This window comes from Thamnophis elegans, chromosome 7, assembly GCF_009769535.1.
Source record: "Thamnophis elegans isolate rThaEle1 chromosome 7, rThaEle1.pri, whole genome shotgun sequence".
NCBI lineage: Eukaryota > Metazoa > Chordata > Lepidosauria > Squamata > Colubridae > Thamnophis > Thamnophis elegans.
In genome coordinates this window covers 40,932,118-40,950,161 of record NC_045547.1, presented here as the reverse complement: position 1 = coordinate 40,950,161, position 18,044 = coordinate 40,932,118, and the positions used below count along the sequence as shown (strand labels likewise).

Below are 18,044 nucleotides of genomic sequence, written 5' to 3'. Positions count from 1 at the left end.
CAACTTCCATCACTAAGCTATACTGCCTGCTATATAGCGTTGTGTGGCTGCAGGCAAGGAGGTGTGTGTGGGGGGGTAATAACAAATCCTGCATTCCCATTTGGAGGCAAAGGTTTTAAAACCGGGCGCAACTGATAAGACTGTCCTTTTGGCGCCGTCTGTCTCACAGTCCCTTGCCCCTTTCTTTCTGCTTCAGGAAATGTGAAGCGCAGCGCAACTAATGGAGGAATCGCGTCAGTTTCGCTCCGAAGAAGAGGAGGGGACGGAGCAGGCGGGAGGATGCTTGGTTAAGAGAGCGGCTGCTGCGCTTTCGTGACATCACCCCTCCCCGCTTGCTTATATACTTAGGGGACATCTGGAGCTCCCTTTAGGGTCCAGTTCTTTAAAAACCAGCTGAAGGCAGCAGCTCTTTTTTCTGCACGACTCGCTCTCATTCAGATAGCTTGCCTTTTTGTATATGGACTTCACTGTATAGAGAGAAAAGGGAGAGAGTGGATGGCAAGAATGGTGAAGATGCAGTTGGTGTGCGCGATGCTGCTGGCGTCCGCTTCCTGGAGCCTGGGCTCAGGTAAGGTCCGAGGTGCGCTCTCTCGCTCTCTCTTTTTGGCACGGCTTCCCTTCCGATTGGGAGAAGGATTTGGGCTAATCCGGCGGTGCTGCTACTATGGGAGGAGTTTGTGTTGTCCAATGCAGGGTGGCTAATGTCTGGTCAATTTCAGAAAGTTAGCTTCCAATATGAAATATAAACCAGCTCTTCTAGGATAAGTGCTTGGAGAGAGAATCTGGTGAATTAAAATGTGAGGGACAAATGCGAGTTTCTGAAAAGTGCTTCCACCTGTTCCTGTATCAGTCTGAACCCTAAAAATAGGTGAATTGTATCTCAGCAACTAGGTATTCTCTTTCTGAAGAAGTTCTTTGAGGCAGATCATCCTGGGACAGGGGCCACATTTACAGACTTATTGAAATGCACCTGTAAATTAGCACAGGGAAGAGGAAATTCCATGCTTCCAGTCTCCAGGTTTTTGGATTCTGTAATGGACCGTAGAAACAATCTTGAAGAGCAGGAGGAAGACAACCATCACATAAAAAGAGGCAGAAATGTAATTTGAGAAAGTATCTCAGACTTGACCGCCCCCCCCCCCTTAGTTTTATTCAAAATAAAGGAAAGGGAGACATTCAGACTTGCAGATGAATTAAATGTCACAAGTGTTTAAACTGAGCTTTGTAGGGTTAATATTGTTGTAAATCAAAACTCCAAGGTATGCCATTTGTATCAGTAATAAATTAGCAGAAGAAAGAAATGGAGTGAATATTGCCCCCTGTGTAATACAAACCTATTGTAGATCTAGAATTTTGATACAAAGGAACAAGAGTTGTGCCAAGGCAATCAATCTTTATATTTTCAGGTTTGAAAACATGCATACAATTTTGTGCAACGTTTAGGGGAAAAACATGTATTTTTTATTTCCTACTAATAAAATAGTTATGACAGTGATATTTACAGAGATAATCATGATAATCAATAGAATATAACTGCAAAGATTTTTTTTTTAAAAAAGTAGGGATGTTTTACCAGAAAAAAACCCTACCCCACCCACCCCAAATTGCTGCTCTTCCATATATTTATTGCAGAATCTTGAAATCCAGCAATAATAATGTTAAAAATCAAAAAGGCTTGAACTGTTATTCTGACTGTAAATGAATAACTTTAGGTTTGGTTAAAGTAGGAGATATTTCTATATAATGATATATGAGCAAATATTTATTGCAATGTAACTAAGCTCATTCATCCTTAAAGTTGTTCTTTGTACACCAATAATTATCAGACTGTTTATTCCCTTTTAAATAAATTATTTTTTATTTATACCAAAAATTGGTATAAATAAAAAATGGTATGCACCCATATCTCCCCCACAAGCTATATACTTTCACATACATGCATCAAGGGAATAGAATAGAATAGAATAGAACAGAACAAAGCTCTTTATTGGCCAAGTGTAACTGCACACACAAGAAATTTGTGTCTGGTGCATAAGCTGTCAATGTACAATATATGCAAACAACAAAGTGATAAGTTATAGATTGTAAATCATAAGATACAACCATAATCATAAGATAAAATCAAGTGATAAATCATAAGATATCAAAAGGAGTGTGTAGTAGGAAAGATAAGAAGGTGAGAAAGTTGAGAAGATGACCAGGATATTAGAAATACAGCCTATTACATGGGTAAATATCAAAAAAAGATTGTTCGCTTTATAATCTGTTTCAAAAATCATTAAAAGTAAAATCATTAACCCTAAGGATTAATGTACTTATATAAAGGATAAATATATGACCACAATTATGATAAAAGGAGCTATGTTCTTCGTTGTTTGCAAATTGTGAAATGATTATTAGTATAAATCAATGAAACGTTACAGAATATCGTGATTCCTTGAATTGGATCACAATAGACACAATCCAGGAATAAATTCTTTCAAAATGTATTGATCCAAAGGGTCAGATTAAATGAAAATCAATGAAATGTTTCAGGAAAATTAATGGCAGTCTTAGTGTTAACAACTTTGCTGTGATCCCTGAATATTGGAGGAGCAATAATCTCACTGAGCTTCTGAGAAGTCCTGATTTTGATGACGTTTATAATAAGAATTAGTCAATGTGTGAACTGTAAAACAGTCTGATGAATATGTTTAGCTTTTTCTTAGTAATATTACCATTATGTGTGTATTTTTCATTTCACTCTGATGAAATATAATTCCATAATATCATTTCTGGATCCTGTCCAGATAACTTCCCCTAATCCCCATGTCCTATTTCCTGAGCTCTTGAGTTCTGAATTCTTTGTCATTAAAATTTGAAGGATTTGTTTTACTATAAGGACTATAAGGTTATTTGGATTCAAAAGGGGGAAATATGTTTCACAGCATGCATGGAAAACACGTTGCACCTGTTGGTGACTCCTTAAAGAGCTCTTTCTTTTTCTGGGCTCATGCATGATCCTTGCGGGGAGGGTGATACAATTGATTTAAGGCAGTGTCTATTGGTTCAGCATGTGCATGCTCATATATTCCATATCATAGTTTCTTCTTCAAATCTGGATCACTGCAAAACCCTGAAAAGTAGACCCATAAAGCATATTATTTCTCATTCATCTTCCACCCTTATAGATACTTATTAAAATGCCAACACCTACCGGTACTTCTTGATTTATTTCTTTTATTTTTCTGGTTCCCTACTATCTTGGCAACATTTTATTTTTTAATAAAATATAACTTTTTATACTTTTTGTGGGCCATTTGTACTATAGTGCATTTAAAGTGCATTGATATTTTTTTAAAGAGACAGTGTTTATAACATTGTTTTACTTTAAGTACTGTATTGAGGATGTAAACTTGAGAAGCAAGATAAAAGCAATATATTAGTCATATTGTATACATTTATGAGCTAGTACCATTTGCTGTTTTTCAATCAGGAATATACTGTTCATTACTTTAGTTGGAGCCCATCCAAATAAAGTTACTAATGACCGGTCGATTGAATTATATGGAACAGCAGCAGCAGCAAATAACAAGAGTTCAGCTATTTGTATCAATTGGACTTATTTTCAATCTGCCTATTTTATTTTATCACTCACAATTACACTCAACTATAGAGTTTAGATGATGATGACAATGATGATGATGATTAGATAAAAACAGTTTCCCCTTTAACATCTTTTATAAGACATTCTTCAAGTCCTTCTATCACTGAACATGACGATGACCAGGAAATTCAATTAAACTCACTGAAACTTTAAATCTCTTTTTGTGCTACATATACAGTATCCTTATTAATAATATATCAGTGTAAACAGTGATGGGATTCAGCCAGTTTGCACCACTTTGGGAGAACCGGTTGTTACGTTTCTGAGTAGTTTGGTGAACTGGTTGTTGGAAGAAATCATTAGAGCAGAGAACTGGTTGTTAAATTATTTGAGCCTCACCACTGAGTGTAAATGTATATGAATATGACTTACATATTCTCCATAGAAGGTAACTGTTAACTGGCTTCCATTGAAAGGATGTTTGAAATTATTCAATTTATAAAAAAATAAAAAATAAGAGCTTCTTTTAACTATATAAAGTACATGCTGTCATTGCAGAAGTATGTTAATTTAGAAATTAAGTCTAATTTCATATCCCATACTTTCACTATTGGTGATCAGATGTTTAAATGTTTCAGTTGACCAATAATAAGCTGTTTTAATTACTAAACATATTTTTCCAATGAAATGGCATAAATTAACAAGCAATTATTAAAGAAAGGAGCACTTGCCAAACATTTATTTTAGTCAGTGCTTAACCCTAAATTGTTTTTAAGGGATATTTCTAAATTCTATATGTGAAGTACAAATGCTAGTGATTTATAATGCAATAGTAAACATATGTTTCTCTTTAACTTGCAGATTCAGAAGAGGAAATGAAAGCCCTAGAAGCTGATTTATTGACCAATATCTATACATCAAAGGTAACACTTTTTTGTGCATCCCCCCTTTTAGGATTCAGGAATACTCATATCAAACATCTATGTTTAAATGTATAATAATACTACACTTAAAGGTTGAGTATAAGAAATAAGAAAAGGGGTCCTTAAATCAAATACAATAAATAAGAACAAGCATTGGTAAAGAGACAATGCCAAATAATATTATATTCTTTGTATTATGGATACACAGCTTAACTAGCTAGCACATTCCCACCAGCGGGCAATTATGGGATAATGTCAAGTTATTGGCTGAAGTTTTATTTCTAGACATAATTTTGCTTGATAAAAGCGATGTTAACCTCAAGTCACATAGCAATATTAGCTTTTCTTGTAATACCAACTAAGCCCATCGAAACAACCAAACTATTACAAGGCATTATTAAGTGGGATACCCCAAGGTTCTATCTTATCTACAGATAGTCCTTGACTTACAACAGTTCATTAAGTGACCATTCAAAACTACAATGGTATTGAAAAAAGTGATTATGACCATTTTTCACATGACCATTGTAGCATCCCCATGGTCATGTGATCAAAATTCAGACGCTTGCCAGATGGCTTGTACTTATGACGGTTGCAGTGTCCCCAGCGTCAATGATTACCTTTTGCAATCTCCTGACAAACAATCGAGAAACCAGATTCGCTTAACCATGTTACTAACTTAACAACTGCGGTGATTCACTTAACAACGGTGGCAAGAAAGGTCATAAAATGGGGTAAATTTAATTAACCACTGTCTCACTTAACAACATAAATTTTGGGCTCAGTTGTGGTCATAGGTTGAGGACTACCTGTAACACTTCAACATCTTCAGAAACAATTTAGATGAGGGGATAGAAGGGGAAATCACCAGATTTGCAAATGACACTGACTGGAGGGAATAGCCAACATTTTAGAAGATAGAGTCAAGATAAAGAAGAATCTTAACAGATTTGAACACAAGGTCCCTTCCAACAAAATGCAATTCAGTGGTGAGAAAAGACTGAATGCACAAGTATAGAATAGGTGATACCTGGCTCAATGGCAGAAAGTGTAAGAAGGATCTAGGAGTCCTAATAGACAACCACTAAAATATCAGCCAACAAAGTGCTACAGCTGCCAAAAGAGCCAATGCAGTTCTAGGCTGCATCAACAGAGGGATATTATCAAGATCACATGAAATATTAATACAACTTTATTCTGCTTGGTAAGATCACACTTGAAATGCGGCATCTAGTTTTGATCACCACAATACAAAAAAAGATGTTGAGAGTCTAGAAAGCATGCTAAGAAGAGCAACAAAGATGATTGGGAAGCTGGAAGGCTAAAACATATGATGAATGGTTGCAGGAACTGGGTATGACTAGTCTAACGAAGAGAAGGACTAATGGTAAAATGATAGCAGTCTTCTAATATTTCAGGGGCTGCTAGAAAGAAGAGAGGGTCACTTGTAATCAAGGAGAGATCTAACCTAGAATTAAGGGGAAATTTCATGACAGTGAGAACAATTATCAGTGGAATGGCTTGGCTCCAGAAGTTGTGGTACTTCATCACTGGAGATTTTAAAGAAGAAATTGGACATCCATTTGTCTGGAATGGTGTAGGGTCTTCTGCTTGAGCCTTCAAAATCCCTTCCAAGTCTGTTATTCTGTTAACACAGAATAGACTTGTGTGCAATGGAATTTTGATGTTCTCATATTTGATGAAATTATCTCAGGACCTCATAGATTCAAAAAGTAGAATATATGCTTTGATAGGCATATATTTCCCAAATCCCCTAAATACACTTTAACGTATGAGTTCAGAATGTAAGCAAATTTTCAATATTTTGCTGTAAAAAATGTAATTGCATAAACATGAAATCCTGTTATGCAGCTGGTTATGTTTCCCATGAATAAAAAAGAAAGAAGAGGATGTTATTTCTTCTAAATATTGTTAAGCTGCAGCCAATATTATTATTATTTTAGGTTCATTGCTGAAATTTTGGATGACCATTATTTATAACCTTTTAGTTCATTGCATATTTCTGTAATATCATAGTCTGCATCCAGTAATGGCACTAGTTATATTAGAATTTACTATTACTCCTCTTATTCTAAATTGAATAAATGCCATCTCTTTCTGTCTAAGCTTATTACAAAATAAGACTTTTTTTTCTGGAAAGCATAAAGCATTCACTAAATTAGTAAGAAATATAATCTCAGTTTCAAACCTATAATACTGAAATCCAGATAATGGGCAGGGCAATTGATAAATCAATCAAGTTCTTCTGTTACAAACCATCAACTAAAAATCAAATTACCCCCCTCTGTCTTCATAGTTTCATATTAACACAATATTATAGACTAGGAAATTGCATACTTTCATGTAAGAAATGTGAACAGAAGCTCTAAGAAAAAAATGTGATATGTGGTTATTTTTTATATTATATATTATACAAAATTTAAAACAAAGAAACAACAACAAAAATCTTAAACCTATAGAAAATGACCATACACAGGGACCCTATGTTTTGAAGGGCAACAAAGGCCCCCAAAAGATAGCAAGAATTCATCTTTCAAAGTAGGAAAGTTGATCCAGCTGATCTTTTTTAAAGATTTCACAATCTATGTTCTCAGGCACTTAATAAGTATTTTGGAGAGCTCTGCCATTATATAAAAGACTGCATGGTAAATTGGGTATTTAAGTAATATGTGAGCCATCTGTACGGAATTGATTTAAATTTCACATTATTGAAATACATATTTTGCAATTAAGAACATAAGAAATAATTAAATGAAAGCCCAGGTTCCTGGATTCTACATAAATTCATAAACCTGAACTCTGTACATTTTCAGAGCCTCCAATAGTTAGAATGATACTCACACAGTAATGCATACATATAGAAATAGGAACTAAACAAATACTTGAACAGATTCTTCTCTTCAGTGAGAATTTATGTAAAGCAACATTATGAAGCTGATCCACAAATGACATCTCCTTTCCCAGTTCTAAATAACAGAGCAGAGTGACCACATTGCTTCATTGGAGACAAGAGAAGAAAACAAACTGCATTGTAGAGAACAACCCAAGGTTGAATTGTATTCTTTGAACTTAGTTTTTCATTTTTGTTCTCTGTCTAGGCAATATCTTCAAGTGCTATGATCTTGGAGAAAATTGATTCTCCAATCAATTTCTAACTTCTCCCAGATCACAGCACTGAAGATTTTGCCTAGGCAGGCAATAATCTATCTGAAAATGTAAGTGATCTGCTGTAAGAGCTATTTTATAAAGAGAAGCTTATTGCTTTCATGATTTGATGAGTTGGAGCACTCATCCCATCAAACAGCCTTTATGTACAATAAAACGCAGCTATAAGGACTCCAGCATTTTATTTCACATATTAACAAGTCAACTTTTGGGTTTATATAATAAATAGAATGTGTAAGGTTTTTTTTGGGGGGGGGGTTGCATTTTGTTCAGACGTTCAACTTCTCCATCTGCCAAGAATCACATTAATAAACACATCTTCTGAAAATGAGTAATTGTCATTCAATAGTTTATATGAAACTGACATGGAAATTTCAATTTCATGAAAGAAACAGATATGTGTGTGTGTATGTGTGTAAAATCTGAAGAGGTCAAATAATCATTAGAAAACTGTAATTGTTTTTAAACAAAATCTGTAACTTTGAATTGTTACTAAATGAACTGTTGTAAGTCGAAGACTACGTCTTCCAAAATATTCAAGACATGATTTTTGAGTTTGTATTTATCTGTATTTTCCTTTCTATTTATGTGGCCTGAGAGAAATATAAAAACAGGTTCTTTTTTTCTAGTTATTCTCTTCTTGTGGAAGATCAAGCGCTATGTATATCATGCAGTTTGCCTGGACCCATTAAACACATCTGCTACCTTCTATTGCTTGCTTTGAAGTTAGTTTTAACTGTTATGGTTGCCCAGCATGTGGTCTTCCAGATATTGTTGAACTAAAATATACAGCAAACCCAGCAGAGTGGCCAACACAATGGTCTTCTCCATGCCAAATTTTAAAAGTAAAATCTTGTTTATTTAAACAAAATAAAAATTTTCCTCATGCCCAAGTTCTTAATCAGAAAGAAAGTCTTTCTCATTCAGATAAAATATTGATTGTTAGCATATCAAACCCAGTTAATGGCATTATGAAGTAACTGTTTTATGTTGGCATATATATTTCCTTAGGGAGACTGAATTTTTTGAGTCAGCTACCAAGTACTGCAATTTTCTGAAGCTGAACATCATAAAGTGCCAAATTCTATTATACTTTGTCTGAAAATAACAACATGGCAGATACACTGTGTGAGAGAGAAAAAAAGTATCAAAGTAAAGCATGGAAAAAGAACATTTTCAATCTAGTCAAACAATTCAGTTTGGAACAGTTACATATTTTAAGAAATTAAATATGATTTCTGGCAGGATGATTAGGTTAAAAAAAGTAGGCATTTTAATTTAAGAGAGAGAAGTTTGAGGTTGGAAAAAAATGGAAAATTTCTATGAAAAGTGAGTACTTGTATGCTATTTTTAAAAAATTCCACTATAGTATTAAATGTTTCCTATTAAACATAATGGTTATCACCAAAAAGAAATTCCAAGGTGTTTTGATGTTGTGCTAAAAAGTAGAAAGTAACCAACTGTTGGATGGTAGTGTATGGAGGATTATAACCAACTAAACCAAAAAAACTTATGTTTCTGTCTTTACCTTGGACATTTTGCATACATAATAATCAAAGAAAATGGAAGTGGGGAGAGGAATCAAAGTTCCTACATACCTGCATAAATTTTTTCAGCAGTTTACCACAAGACCCTTTGAACCATAATATCTCTCAGCCTTTGGGTGATCTGAGCCTGTGTGCTTAACTTTTAATCATATCTGTACTGTTTGTATTTTGGCTGATCCTCATTAAAATGTAACTGAATCATTTTATCTCTGTACTTCCTTGGGCATTATTTGTGAATCCATTGTTTGAAAAAAGAGACAAGTTTAGGGGAAAAAAATGAGTGTAAAAATTATGTGGAAGCATTTTATCTGAAGAGCTTCTAAGCAAAGAGGAAGGTGATCATAATTCAATCAGTAACTTATGCAGTTACAAACAGCTAATATTCCACTTGGAATAAAAGAGTCCTGATTTTAAGGTTTTCATTAGTGTCATCTCTCACCTTTGAAATCTGGTCAGTCTCTCACATTAATTCCTAAACTAATATCAGTGGTAATCAAGGATTGTTCCTTCCACTCATATTTAAAATTATAATTTGATGTAAATTTTGAGGAATCACATTCAAAGTTTTGAAAGTTACCTACCTATGTACTTTGAATTAGTCTTTTTCATAAATATTAGATCCTATCAGCTGATCAGCTTGGGATGTCAATCCAGGATATCAAGCAACCTTACCAAGAAAAATAGAAGAATATTTAACACTCCATAATGTTGATTGTCATGTTTGAAACATCCAATTATAGCCTCCCATTATAAGGCAGAATCTACTTTTAGACCTTAGTTTTATTTATGCAACATTCAGCATTTGTATAGTAATGACGAAGCAATGGTAAATATATGAAACATAAATTTCCCATAGTCCCCTTTGCTGTAGCTCTCTGACATCTGCTAAAGCTCTTCTGTAAAAGGAAGGGAAGATTGAAAAAGATGAAGCAAGATGAATAGGGTTGGGGTGGCCAAGAGAAACCTTGCAAAATCAGGCTTGCATTTAAGATCCCCAAAAGAAAAATTCTGACCTCTCCTGCAGTTCTAATGAGAGATGCATTAGTAGTCTCAATGTTTCAGCCAACAAGCAATAACCACTGAGTTTCAAGAGCAGCTTAAAGGGCATTTAGTGCAGAAATGGAAGTCCAAAGAAACATTAGAAATGGAGGAAAATAGCAGTGGGTACAAACTGCCACAGGCATAACAAGTGATTGCAGATTGACTTCGTTCTGTTTTAAAATATTCTTGCTAAATTGATCTGTGCTGAGTGCCAGACTTTGCCAGACTTTTTGTATATAATGTCCCTTTCTCCTATTCCTCCCCCTCACAAATAACCTGGCCCAGAGATAAGTGAGCATCTGTGACTGAGGATTTGCAAGAACCTGGGTCCCTGTGCTCTATTAGAGCACCTTAAGAGCCATGGTGCAGTATTGTAAACTAATTCTGCTCACTGCCAGGAATTTGATCCGGACTAGCTGGAGGTTGACTCAGCCTTCCATCATTTCAAGGTCAGTAAATGAGGACCCAGATTGTTGAGGGCAATATGCTGACATTAGTAAACTGCTCAGAGTTCTCTAAAGCCTTGTGGAGTGGTATCAGTGGTGGGTTGCAGGCGGTACGCCCTGGTACGCGTGTACCGGAGCCAGCCTGGAGCACCAGATACCGTTCCAGTACAGTGCTCCGGAGGGCCCACCCACCCGCCCTTATTCCTTACCAAAGTTTAAAGTCTTTTGTGCTTCCGTGCAGGCACATGGTGCATACAGCACCTGCATGACGCTCCACAGAGCAGCTGGAGCATCACGGAGGTGTTTGAGCACATGCATGTGCTGCACATGTGTGTGCACGCACTGCACGCATCCATGAGGATGCTGCCGGCCCCGTTCCAAACGTACCGGTTGGAACGGGATTTGCAACCCACCACTGAGTGGTATATACTGTAAGTCTAACTACTGTTGCTCTTGCTTAAGCACCACAGCTGCAGTTGAAGCGAGGGGACTTTGAGTTCCCAACATTTTTTTTTGCATCATGGCTTTTTGATGCAAATGACTCTAGACAGAGGACATTGCTGTGAAATTTTCCTTTCAATAATTGATTGTGTCATTGGATTCAGGGGTAAAGAGATGGTAATGGTGGTGATGGGAACTAAAACTGAATCACTTATGTGAGAATAGCTTAAATTGGAGGTGAGAGCTTGTGGAAGATATTAAAAAGTTCATTTTCCCAGCCATTTCCTGAAGCTCTTGCAATAAATAATGATACATTGAAAAGACCTCACACTTCTGAGGTTTGATTGTGGCAAAGGAATTATACTGCTGCCAATTACCTCCCAAAGACCCATTAGATCACACAGGGCAGGCCTCCTCTGGGTTCCATCTACCAGCCAATGTCATCTGGCTACTACCCGGGGGAGGGCCTTCTCTGTGGCAGCTCCGGCCCTTTGGAACGAACTCCCTGCAGAGATTCGGACCCTCACCTCTCTCCAGGCCTTCCGAAAAGCCGTTAAAACCTGGCTGTGTCGGCAGGCCTGGAGTTGATGAGTTCCCTTCCCCTCTTGAATCGTGTGGCTGTTGGTTGTTTTTAAATGCCTTGTATTTGTAGTTTTTGTGTTTCCCTTTCCCTCCTTGGGTTTGTGCGCCGCCCTGAGTCCCGCAGAGAATAGGGCGGCATATAAATAAAATGAAACTTAAACTTAAACTTAAACATACTATTAAATGCAGTCTAAACTTATCCATTTATTATTTGCAAACATTATAAATTACTTCAGTCATTATTATAATGCCTGGATTATAATTGTTCATTCTTTTTTTTTGGGGGGGGGAAACAACACCTAAAAGACAATGAACAAAAGAATTTACAAAGCTATTGAAAAGCTTACTGCTATAGAGAGCTAAAATGCATTTTGCTCATCTTTTCCATATTGGAAAGGTATCTCTTCATAATGTAGTAATAAATAGGACACTAGGCAGAACTGTCATACCTCATTCAGAATATAAGGGAGAAGCAAGAAAGAATATAGAACAATGGCTTCTAGATGTGTCTAAAAGATGGAAGCTTCAAGAAGAAAACTCATCAATGGGTCATCTTATAGATTATAATTAAAACATGACAATAATATTTCATAATTAGACAAATGTGTTATTCTATGTTTTTGAATGGAAAATAAGAATATGGTGGTGAAGGTTGTTTGCTGCGTCTGTTGGGTAGTTTTAAATTGTCTCTGTTTTCTGTTTTTGTCTTGTATGTTTTGTATGGCCCCTTCCCCATGTGTTTGTTCGCCGCCCTGAGTCCCTCTGGGAATAGGGCGGCATACAAGTTCAATAAATTGAATTGAACTGAATTCTCCAAGTTTGTGAGTTGGTTTCCAAACATTTCATTACCAGGCTAGGTAACATCTTCAGTATAATTTAGTAAACCATTCAAAAACCAACCCACATGCTTGAAGAATGAACCCTCACCTTTATCCTACACCTGAGCTATGGATATTCACCACTATTGCACATTAGGATATTTCAGCCATTTCAAATTTATTTTATTTTAAATGTTTTATTTGCTTTTTAAAAAAAGTATTTTTACATATAGTTTTTAATTGGGAGGGCCCTTATTATATTCCACACAATCTCACAACAGTTCCTCCCTCTGAAAAGGTTTCTACAATAGACGAGCTTAATTTTAAGGCCTCATTATTGATGTAATATATGTCTGTAACTTTAGCATTTTAATGTATATTAAAATGACTGACAATTCAAAATATTGTTAATTCAATATTGGTCTTTCCCTAGTCTATAATTAATAATCTTGTCAATTTGACTTGCAGCCTGATTCATAAGAAGCTTGCCACAGAGAACATGCATGTAGATGCCAATCTGGAAGAAATTAGGTGTATCCCGATAAAGTTTTACTAGTCAATTCCATCTAAGGACTCTCTGAGTTACATTCCAATGAAATAATACTGCATTTTAATGTGGGACCTTCTCTCGGTTTTACATTGGGCACTTGTAAAATTATGAGATTTACAAAATGACCATGCTGGGGAGAGTCACATGTTCACATATGCCCTTTATTCATGATCTGAATGCTGCAAAAGACAAAATAAAACATAATGTACTATTGTGATTAAACTAATACATTTATTATATACCATAGGTTCAAAGAGAGAGACCAAGAAAGAGGGAGATATGGCATTAAAAAAGAGTGAAATACTCTTAGAAACTTTTTTTTTTTTTCAGACAAATGACTAATATAACTGCTTAGTGCCAATATTTCTCCAGAAAAAAAATCTGGCTCATCACCTTTTCACAATAAAGTGTTGGAACATAGTTGATCATGCCAATAGACAAGAATACACCTGCTGAATAATTAAAATGTTCAAATTAATCATAATCAGTGCATATTTCCCACATTGTATCAACAGCAGTCCTATTTTATTATGGAAAAAATGGTATCTAGGGTGTTTTTTTATCATCAGAAATATTTAATTATTTAAGGTCCTGTTTTGAAATTAAAGGAGAGACATATTCAAATTCTCTGCCATGTTGTGCCAATTTTCTATCATCAAGGAAGACATTTCAAAACATTGTTATGCAAATTTGTCCCTGCCTAGCAGGCTAGTTGACACCATGATTAAATTATGTACTGCAATAACAGACAAATCCAAGAAACAACTCAAAATAGAAACAAAGTTCTAACCTAAAATTAAGTTTTGGATTCACTGTGTATTCACTCTGGAAAGCATATATATTGGCACGTAGATAATCTGATTTATATAGATGCCTTCAATTTCTAAATTTATCTCAGGTAACAAGAGAGTTTTCCAGAATGATGGTTTAGAGCTGGTTTAGAGCTGAGCAGCTATGAGGATCAGCTTTTTACGTGACTGCTTATTACTGAGTTGGAAAGACAAGACAATATGATTGTTAATGCCATACCATAGCATGAACACCAGTTATTTAAAGCTAGGATCATTTTGAATATTAAAAAAACCATACTTAAGTAGAAATATGGCTGAGTTTATTTTTTCTATCATGTGCAGAAGTCTCCCCTTGCACTGGGGAGGGTGTGGAAGAAAATATATTAGCTAGGGAGGGAAGAAACCTGCTAGTTTTCTTTCATAATTAATTCATCTTTCTGAGTTACAGCATTATTCATTATTAATAATCTGAAGACTTAATTAATTGCGCATAGGACTTGGTTCTAACTGCATCATCGGAAAGCCAGAATTTATAGTTATTGAAGCTTAAATATGATTGTTAGAATCAAGGAAAACAGTTTTTATATACCACAGAAAACTTGAACAATAGTTTCAGTTACGTTCCTACTCATATTCTGGAGTTTGTGGAAATGTACCATATTTTTTGGAGTATAAGACACAGCTTTTTCTCCAAAAAAAGAGGGTGAAAATCTGGGTGCTTTTTATACATTGAATACAACACTTTTGGCCACCTGAAATCCCACCCCCTTCATAAAAATGGACATACAGAGAGTTTGGGAGGCTTGCAAAGTGTTCCTGGGGGCTGGGGAGGTCAAAACAAGCAAAAGCCAAGGTGGCGCAGTGGTTAAATGCAGCGCTGCAGGCTACTTCAGCTGACTGCAGTTCTGCAGTTCGGCTGTTCAAATCTCACCGGCTCAGGGTTGACTCAGCCTTCCATCCTTCCGAGGTGGGTAAAATGAGGACCCGGATTGTTGTGGGGGCGATATGCTGACTCTGTAAACCGCTTAGAGAGGGCTGAAAGCCCTATGAAGCGGTATATAAGTCTAACTGCTATTGCTATTGCTAAAAATGGGCCATTTTTTTTTGCTCATTTTTGCCTCCCCCCCCCCAACCCCCAGGAGCACTCTACAAGCCTCCCAAAGGCAATGAATGTCCTTTTTGGGGGCAAAAAACAGGCCGTTTTTTGCTAGTTTTTGCCCCCCCTCCCCCCCGGAGCACATTGCAGGCCTCTCAAACTCTCTGCATGCCCCATTTTTCACAAACAATGAGGCATGCAGAGGGTTTGGGAGGTTTTCAGAGTGCAATTTTTTTTTTTAATTTACCTTTTTAAAATCTTGGTGCGTCATGCTCCAGTGCATCTTATACCCTGAAAAATAGGGTATTTCATTTAGTTCTGTCAAATATTGTATACATTTTTCTATCAATTTTCATTCAGTTTGAATGGATGCAAATTCTTTTAAAGAAGAAGATAATTTCAGTGCATAGAGTACTTGAATTAGTTTATTGCCTAGGGTGTCTGTAGGCTGATCATCCTGGTGGTCTGCATCTTATTCTCTCAAGTTTCATTCAAATCCCAGGGGAAAATATCATAAAAGAACACCTTCCATAGAAGTTTTCAGTGTGGAAACTGTTAATTCCAGGGTGACACCAGAAAAAATGGAAAAATGTTTGAGAGAGGGAGAAATGGAGGGATGGATGGATGGATGAACGGACAGACAGATGATAGATAGATAGATAGATAGATAGATAGATAGATAGATAGATAGATAGATAGATACCTATTGTAGTATAGTGTTTAAGGTGCTGTACTAGAGCTGTAATGTAGAAACATGTCCATAACTTTCTATTCAGAGGTCTTCATTCTGCTGTAGAGTGATGTGGCTAAAAATATACACATAGGCATAAACGTAATATTAGCAGTAGTAACAGAAAGAGAGAGAGAGAGGAGAGAGAGAGGGAGGGAGGGAGGGAGAGAGATTTTGAATTGTTAACTGCCATACTAGTAAGGAGGGAATCTATAATAATCTGAGCAGGCAAAGACAGCCTTACAAAAAATATATGTAATGTAGCCTGACTCTTATATCCTTCTGCTGATTAGAAGGATAAATAATTTACACACCGGATCTTGCCTTTTTCAGATAAACAAAGCAAAATCACCCCAGTGGAAACTAATACTTTGGAATATTTGTGACTTCATAAGCAACCTGAACAATCCAGAAGAAGAAACAGGTGACCCTGAGGAAGATTTTATGATGAGAAGACAATTTGCTTCTACTTCTGAGAGCTTCACTTTGGAAGCAATGTTGACACTGTATCAGCTTCAAAAAGTCTGTCATACCAGAAACTTTCAGCAGTGGGAGGTAATATTAACAATTAACTTCTTATTATTTTGTATTATCTTGTTTATATTACAGTAATTTTTGACTCATACTGTCCATGTAGTTAATTATTTTCTTTTAGATAAAGACTTGGAACCATACTTAGCAAGTTACTAGTGAAATCTATCATTTTAGCACGCACAGGCAGTTTGATATTTTTATTCTTAGAGCATATTCATAGTTTTACTGCTAAATTGTTAAGACAAATTAACAGGACTTCAGTTTAACATAAAGTTTCAGGACCTATTTAGACCACTAGAGTACAATTATCCATTTGTGAAGCAAGGCATCAGAAAATCTGCTATTAAGAATGTGCCAAAGTATTTTATTTGTATGGAAATATGTATTTCCATATTTCTAGCACCAATATGCTACCCATTACAATTGAAAACATATTGCAAAGCATATATTCAGTATTAATAATGAAAAAGTAAAAGTACAGAGGCACAAATGAATGAAAAAGCAACTTTTTAGGAAAACAGGGTTTTTTACATCTTCCCTCTTTCCCTCCCTCCCTCTGACCCTCCCTTCTTTTCCTTTAGAATACAGTGACTGTCTAAAATTAGCTTAATTCTCCAGGTCATCATACTGAAAGATGATTCTTCCTATTTATAAGCTTTGCTCATTGTGTTCTTGTTTTTTTTCTTCAAATTATATTGCTATATTCATCCTTATTTCTGCTAAGTAGCAGAATTCAGGACAATTTGGATAATATTCCTCACAGCAAAATTGTTTCAGGTGAAATAATGATTCCGTATTTTCTCCTTATTGCCAGCAGTTGCTCCAACAAGATATTTACGATCCAGAGAATGCAAGTCAAGATAAAGATCTGATGAAGAGAAAAACTCCATACATTCTGAAACGACAATTACATGCTAACAAAGCCCGACGGCCATACATCTTGAAGAGGAGTTCATATTACTGACTCAGCCTTTGAAATAATGTACATGTAGTTTATAACTAACTATGCTTTATGTCTCCCTTATTTCAACCTCAAATCTTATGTGTGGAAATATATTATGGAACGCAATCAAGATGATAACATAATTGTGTATTTTTTGCTATTGTTGTTAGTGGATTGTGATGTTTTTCCTACTTAAAATTAACTGGACAAATACATTTACAAATAAATCTAGTTTCTAAGCATTATGTATTGTATGCCATTGATAATATTAAAGAATTGGCAATGCTATTTATTCTATACTGCATACCTGTTTCTACAAACCACAGTTTTATGAAAGCATAGGTCTATGAAAATTGTCCATTTTATCATGTGCTATGTGTTATACTATACAGTCCTCATAAGCAAACAGATGATTACTTAAAGCATTTTAAAATATCAGCAATGAGTATTCACATTGAATAATATAGAATCAATAAAATAATAACATCCCACCCAAATTCAGCATAAATTGATGGAACAATGAACCTTGTTCAGAGTAAGTTAAGCACATTTAAATAATTGACACATCAGATATTTATTGATCAACATAATTCATGGGTATCAAAGATCCATTCTGTTCAATGGTACTGACTTCCATATATATAGTTTGACAAGGATAATTCTTAAAATATATTAAATTAAATGCTAAGACCTTATCTTGTATGTATTTATGTCTATTGGGCATTTGTTAGATGGAAGAGTTTAAGGTGTTCAAACTGGAATATAAAATTTGGAGACTATTAGTGGCATATTGGTTAAACATCAGATTTTCCCCTCCTACAGCTGGTAGG

General features: G+C 35.6%; 1 protein-coding gene across 1 annotated transcript; it reads left to right on the top strand.

The window, feature by feature from the left end:
• The first annotated feature begins 330 nt into the window (after positions 1 to 330).
• NTS (neurotensin) lies at positions 331 to 17,235 on the top strand. Its single transcript, XM_032220498.1, has 4 exons — positions 331 to 568; positions 4,448 to 4,509; positions 16,071 to 16,292; positions 17,089 to 17,235. The coding sequence occupies exons 1-4, from the start codon at positions 496 to 498 to the stop codon at positions 17,233 to 17,235; spliced, it is 504 nt and encodes a 167-aa protein (XP_032076389.1). The 5' UTR covers positions 331 to 495.
• Positions 17,236 to 18,044: the final 809 nt, after the last annotated feature.